Source organism: Corvus kubaryi, unplaced genomic scaffold (genome assembly GCF_017639235.1).
Source record: "Corvus kubaryi isolate FWS band 111438036 unplaced genomic scaffold, C.kubaryi_AGA036_p1.0 37133, whole genome shotgun sequence".
In the NCBI taxonomy this organism is placed as follows: Eukaryota; Metazoa; Chordata; class Aves; order Passeriformes; family Corvidae; genus Corvus; species Corvus kubaryi.
Window position 1 is genome coordinate 1 of NW_024581034.1, and position 6,817 is coordinate 6,817.

The window sequence follows — 6,817 nt, forward strand, 5'->3', positions numbered from 1 at the left end:
CTGCTGGGGTGGCACTGGGTGATCCTGGAGGGCTCTGCCCACCTTGGAAGAGCCTTGGTGATTCCATGAAATAAAAGCAAATGGCACCTGCACATCCACCAAATATTCAGGGTGCTACAACTTACAATTCATCTGCTCCCAGACTCAACACCTTGAGGGCTGTGAGGAGTCTCCAGGATGGTCCATCCCATCCAAAGGTCAGGTTCCTACAAAGTCAAAGTGATGATGAAGAGAAGGTGAGCTTTAGAGTGGTAGTTTTCTTCCTGAGACATGCCAGCCATGGAAGATCTCCAGCTTTGATGGTGGTGTTTACAACTGCTCTATCTCTCACAAGCAGTGAGTTTGCTAAAAACCAGATTTTTTTTTTATTGGATTTTGATACTAGAAGCAAAATCAGACTCCCAGAAAACCTGAATAAAAATCTCACCAGGAAACAAAGAAATTCAGATACCTACTCTAGGAAATCATGATCCTTTAGAATGGCAACTTTGGCCTTTCTCTGCTTGTCCAGTGGTGAGAAATATTTGAGGAGAGTTTCTGCAGAAAAATACAGTTTAAATATTTAAATATTTAAATTTAAATTCTATGTAAAAGAAACCACAACTATCAATTCTGAAATTACATTCCAACTATATTTTTCATGTAGGACTAAGATCAAAACCTGTTAAATTCTGGTGAACTTTCCAGAATTCTCAAAAGCTAACAGTGTCCTTATAACAGAAATCCTGATTCAAACTGAAGTTAGGAACCACCCTCAGCAAGTTCAGCTTGTGGAGATCAGGATTTCAATCCTGAGGTCAAGGATGCAATCTAAGACATCCAGCTGGAATCTCTACACAGATGCTGTTTATAATCACAATTTTATAAAAGAAAATGTTAACAAAGAACATTTTTAATTAAAAAAAAATTAAATAATTAAACTCTATGCAAAGAGGTATCAAACCCTTTTCCACTCCTTGAGAATCTACATGCTCAGTTCTCTGTTATTGTGCCTTTCAATGTGCAGCCAGTCCATAAATCCAACCTGCTGAGACATAAACGCTGCTGTGAGGGTTATCCATGGCAACAAATCCATATTCCAGCAGCAGCCTCTGATTATCATGAGGTCCATAGCAGATAAAAACCTCCTGATATTTTTTGCACTGTGAATTTGTCCGAATTTCATAGCTCCTTGTCTGCTCATTAAACGCAGCCTTGACCTTCAGGGAATGAAAAAGAAAAGGTTTTACTCTTGGCAGGGTGCAAAAGGAAACAAACCTTGAATTTTAAGACCCCAAGGGATTGAACTTCTTGTTCAATTGTGGGGACTTCTTGGAGAGGCCCCAAATCTGCAATCACAGCTGGTCCCATGCAGAGCTGGCCTCTCCTGTGCTGTCCCAGCTCTCCGTTGGCACACAGAGCCTGACAGAAGGTGGAACTGCTCTCTGCACTTCCCTCAGGCTGCTCTGAGGCTTCAGCCAGAGGTGAAGCAACACAGGGACCGTGGAACTTGGAATTTGTCTCAGGACAAGGAATTTGTCTTGCTTTTAGGAGCAGATCAGGGCTGTGTTTACAAGTGGCTCTTCCCAAAACCCGCTCTGGATGCAAATCTCCCCCAGCCACTGTGGGCTCTCCCTGTACCTTGGCTTTGCTGCACAAACTGAAACATCTGAATTACAGAATCCCAGAATGTTTGGGTTGGAAGGAACCTTAAATATCTTGTTCCACCCCCTGCCATGGGCAGGGACACCTCCCACTGTCCCAGGCTGCTCCAAGCCCCAATGTCCAGCCTGGCCTTGGGCACTGCCAGGGATCCAGGGGCAGCCACAGCTGCTCTGGGAATTCCATCCCAGTCCCTTCCCACCCTCCCAGGGAACAATTCCTGCCCAATATCCCATCCATCCCTGCCCTCTGGCAGTTTGAAGCCATTCCCCCTCATCCTGGCACTCCAGTTCCTGAGGATCTGAGATATCTTTCCCCCTGCAAGATCTCTCCCTGACCTCCCCACACTCCTCATCCATCACAGAAATGCAGGTGGCATTGACAGAGTGCATTTACAGATCAAGAAATTTACTGATCTATTTTGAGTTTCTTACCTGAACATTTGGGCTGTGGTTTAGCAAATCTAAATATGGTGCCAATGCATAAACATCTGGCTCCAGGGAAAAACATTCCCTGTGTGGATGTTTCATGTAGATTGTCCTGGTATTTATAGTGCACCAAGCCCACTCCAAAGCGCTGTAGTTAAAAATAGTTCCTGTGTTCTCAGCAAATAAAGGCTGCAGGGAAGAGAAGAAAGCTCTGGAAGATCTGAACAATTCTTGGATCATCATTTTTTGCTCCTGAGCCTTCTTTTTTAAGGGTTTTGGGAGAACATTTATTACATCATGGTCCAAACAAGCAGGGCAAGTGTAAGTTTTGGGTAGAACATCCAGGTAGGGCTTCCATGGAGATTTCTCCCCAGCGTGTTTCTCTGCTATCAAAAACGTGCACAGTGCCAGCAAAGGAGACACAGGGGGCTTCCATCTGTTGGAAAATAATATAAAATAAAAATAAAAGTAAAAATAAAAATAAATACCAACACAGCAGATTGGCAGAGGTGAGATGGGAAATGGACACAGCAGTGTTTCATCTCTCTCAGAGTTCTTTGGAAGTTATAAATAGCTTCTGTTTGAAACTTCTTTGTAGCTAATCTCCAAGACTTTTTTGGCTGATTTCAAAGGGGCAATAAAAGCTGGTTTGTAATAACAACTTCAGGTTCACCCCTTGGGTTGGTTTTTTTAGGATACACTACAAGTATTCGATACCCAACATGGGGCTTTGTTCCAAACTTTCTAAAAGGCCATGGCTTTGCAGCCCCATTATATCTTCCTTCTCCTGTTGAAGCTTACTCACAAATTCCCAAAAAAACATTCCTAATTGATGTTTAGGTCCAAGCAGGCTCTGAGGCAACTCAAGCGCCAGCCTGTGCTCCCTCTCTCCAGCTCTGCCAAGCAGAAAGGGGATGCTCAGTATCCAAACCTCTCCTGTGTGAGCATTCCACACCCACGAGATGCTGGCACCACTCAGGAGATTCAGTTTGAAGCTCCCGCACCCCTTCCGATGATTCATTACTCCTGAACAACCCCCACCAAAGGCCATCAAGTGTCACTTGTCACTTACTTCACAATGTATCCTCCCAAGCAGCTGCTGAGGACAGTGCCCGTGGTGAGCAAACACTTCTCAGGCAATGAAATAACCAGGTCTCCTGCCTTTGAGGGAGGAGAATAAAAAAATCACACACAAGGAATAGTAAAAATCAAGTGTAAAGGACTCATCTAATTACTGTGGGGACTGGTGGTTTCACATTATGGCTGCAACAATCTAAAAGTCAGAAATTACACTCACTACAGAATTCTGAGCTTTGCTTGCTGCAAAAACCATTAAATGTCAAAAAAATCTGAAGAGCTCCTGCATCAGAACCAACATCACTCACCTGAAGAGCTTTTGTTGCCATCAATCCTCTTCCTGTCCCTGAAGAAGAGGGAACAAAGAGCAGGAGTAAATAAAAGGTATACATGGAAAATCAGCAGTCGATGATCAGGTCAGCAAGGAAAAGCTCCAAAAGAGCAGACATTATGTCTTACAAAACATAAATCCAATTATGGACTGTTCCAGAGATATACCTCATTTCTTTTTCCTCCAGTTCTCTTTATTTTTCAGGATCTTTTCCCTGCATCTCCCGCAGCATTTGCTGGCCAGTTCTAGCAATTATTTGACTTTTTTTTCCTCCCAGTTATAGCAATTATTCAATTCTTTTTCTCAATTTTTTCCTCAAACACATCTTTCATCACCAGCTGCAGCTCTTGGTGTCAGATTTCTAACTAAACTTTAGGATTTCTAGTCACAATATTTTTCTCTGATTCATTCTATTCTTGATATCTCTGTCTATAATATTACAAAATGTTTTAAATATAACCTACATAAAGAGAAAAAATATAAGTATAAATCTTTACTGTAAACATTACTAAGTGAACCTCAGCTCTCTGCTGAACTTGCCTAGGGAAAAAAGATGAACAAGTTACAATGAGGTTAAATTCCAATACTGGAAACTCCTTTATTCTTTAAAACTGTATTATTAACACTTCAAATTTTGGCTTTTTCAGGCCTCCATATCTACTTTTTAATGTTAAATTGACATTCCAAAAACCCTTAAAAGAGTAACTGGCTTTTTTTCCAGATGCCAGCCAGATGCATAGTTCAAAATGAAAGCAGGAATCCAAAATTCTTAGACAAATCAGAAATTTGTACGATCAATAATTAAAGCATTACCCCAGAACTCTGCTGGCCTTAAATTAGTGCCTTCAAATCCTCTCTCTTTTAGCCATTTCTGAAGTTTAATGTATTCCAGCTTGTGACTGCAGTTGACTAAAAATAGGAAGAAAAATTAATGCTATTAAAGAGCATTCTGTTGGAAAATAAAAGAAATAGAAACATTTTACTCTATAGTCAGAAAAACCATATTTTGGACATTTTAGAGCATAATAGAATAGCAAGAAAGGCTCCCATTGAACGAAACAAATTCTAGGCCTCTGGGAGTTCTCAGAACTGTGTGAGTTATTCAGCATATCGAAGGAATTTTAGAATAATGTAATATTTGCCATTAGGCAGAAAAGAGAGCTCAGAAAATTCACCGTGCTCTGTTTGGGACTGCAAAGCAATGCCAGAACATTTGTATACAAAAAAAGGTAACATTTATGGATGTATTTTTCCAAGCACAAAGGCTTTTGCCAAATACAAATAATAAAATGACACCTTGGGAAACAATTGGTTATTTTATTATTTAACTCCCAGGGATGAGGATACCTCCATCCATAAAACTCTTCAAGTGTTTTCTTCTTCTTTTTCGACCTGTTCGACCTCTATTTTTCTTCATATTAGGCAACAGATTTCGCCTTTTTTTAGACAACCTGAATTAAAAAAAAAAAAAAAAAAAAAAAAGTGATTTAGAAACATTTAAAGTCACTTTCAAATTTCTTACGGTGAGGGTGGGCAGGCCCTGGCACAGGGTGCCCAGAGCAGCTGGGGCTGCCCCTGGATCCCTGGCAGTGCCCAAGGCCAGGCTGGACATTGGGGCTTGGAGCAGCCTGGCACAGTGGGAGGTGTCCCTGCCCATGGAACTGGATGGGATGGGGTGATATTTCATAGACTCATGGAATATCCTGAGTTGGAAAGGATCCACAGGGATCACCCAGTCCCACCCCTGGCCCTGCCCAGACCCCCCAGCAATCCCAGCCTGGGCATCCCTGGCAGCGCTGTCCAAACGCTCCTGGAGCTCTGGCAGCCTCGGGGCCGTGCCCATTCCCTGGGGAGACTGGGCAGTGCCCAGCACCCTCTGGGAAAAGAATATTTCCCCGATCTCCTTCCTCTTGCCAAAACTGCCCTGAACTGAACCTCAAAGCGCAGCTTTTCCCTGCCATGAGGGTCTCAGGAAACCGGCGTCACCCACAAGCGTTCGGGCTTCTCCAGCGGTGGGGCCTCCACTCCATCCCATTCCATTAGGTTGAAAAGACCTCAGAGATCATCGAGTCCAAACCCCATCCCATCCCACCCTCAGAAGTGGGAATCCTGTGCTATCCAGACCCCCATTCCCGGCTTAGCACAAACGCCCGGGACTGGAGGGAGAGAAAAGGCCCCGGCAGCGCTGCGAGAGCGGGAACTTCCTGAGGGACTGCCCGTGCCCCGCGCACCCTCCCCGGGACACCCAACCGCATCCTTCCCTGCGAGCCCAGATTATGAATCCCGAGTCTCTCCCGGGCTGGAAGAGCTGCCCGGTGTCCCAAACCCACCAGCCGCAGGGGACACAAGCACCGACATTCCCTCGCTGTCTCTTTCCGCGACTCCCCGCCCGCTCTCCCGCCCCTGAGGCGGAGCTGCCCCGCCATCTTAGGGGCGTCCCCGTTTCCCTCCCCCGTGGTTTGGAAGTGTCTGTGCTTTGGGAATAACGTGTCCTGTCTTCGCTGTGTGGAGCCGAGGGACGAGGGAGAGGCCCCCGCGGTGCTAGAGGTGGGTGATGGGATGCTGGGTGTCCCCCCGGACCCTTCACCCCCGCGTCCCCCTCAGGGGGTTGGGGTTCATGGCGGCCCGCAGGTTCCCTCCCCGTGAGGGGGACAAGTGGGGACTGAAGGAGACTTGCGGTGAGGTTGGAAGAGGGCTCCTGACTTTGAGAAGTCACTCCGGACCTACTAGAAGTGTTATATCCTCGCTGGATGCCTGCTTAGGGTTACAAGTAAATTTGGAAGAGATACGGCAGTGATGCCAAAAGGGAACAAGCGCAGTGTTTAAACTTGCTTTAGGGGGGGAAATGCAGCTTCTTTAAATGCACTATATCGGTTAGAAAAGCAGCAAGCAGGTTTTCCTGATGGTGTGTTACACAACCAACCATTGTAGTCAGCCTGTGGGCTGCTGCTTCCCCCAGAAAAGGCTGTAATTGCTCCTCCTTCCTGGCACTGGAAGATAAAGCTATGCCATCCCTTTTTTTTCATGGTTTGGGACCTTAAAGATAATCCAGTTCCAACCCTTGCCATGGATAGGGATACCTTGCACTACACCAGGTTGCTCGGGTTTTGGGCCTGAGTTTTTAAGTAAAACTTGAGCTGAACCAATTGAATATTCCTAAAAGATGGGAAGCCTTTCTGTGAGGTGTAAGTGCAGAAGAACTGACTCCCACAAAAAGTTAATTTAGTACTAAAAATGAGTCATTAACGTTTTTTAGTCCAGATGTTTCTTTCTTCTTTTTTACCCATCACCAGCTGGCCTTTCTTCAGAACACTTAACACCAGATCTCTCTGTGAATACC

General features: G+C 44.8%; 1 protein-coding gene across 3 annotated transcripts; it reads right to left on the reverse strand.

Annotated features, from left to right (window-relative positions):
• Positions 1 to 6: 6 nt before the first annotated feature.
• SETD4 (SET domain containing 4) lies at positions 7 to 5,869 on the reverse strand. 3 transcript variants are annotated; one of them, XM_042021298.1, is made up of 10 exons: positions 5,808 to 5,869; positions 4,825 to 4,928; positions 4,291 to 4,386; positions 3,455 to 3,492; positions 3,142 to 3,230; positions 2,364 to 2,505; positions 2,076 to 2,258; positions 1,025 to 1,199; positions 456 to 537; positions 7 to 206 (listed from the first exon to the last, which is right to left on the reverse strand). In XM_042021298.1, the coding sequence occupies exons 2-10, from the start codon at positions 4,892 to 4,894 to the stop codon at positions 122 to 124; spliced, it is 960 nt and encodes a 319-aa protein (XP_041877232.1). In that variant the 5' UTR covers positions 4,895 to 4,928; positions 5,808 to 5,869; the 3' UTR covers positions 7 to 121. The 3 variants fall into 3 exon arrangements, with proteins under 3 accessions (XP_041877232.1, XP_041877231.1, XP_041877233.1); XM_042021297.1 differs by having other exon boundaries at positions 2,076 to 2,505; XM_042021299.1 differs by lacking the exon at positions 456 to 537 and having other exon boundaries at positions 126 to 206; positions 2,076 to 2,505.
• Positions 5,870 to 6,817: the final 948 nt, after the last annotated feature.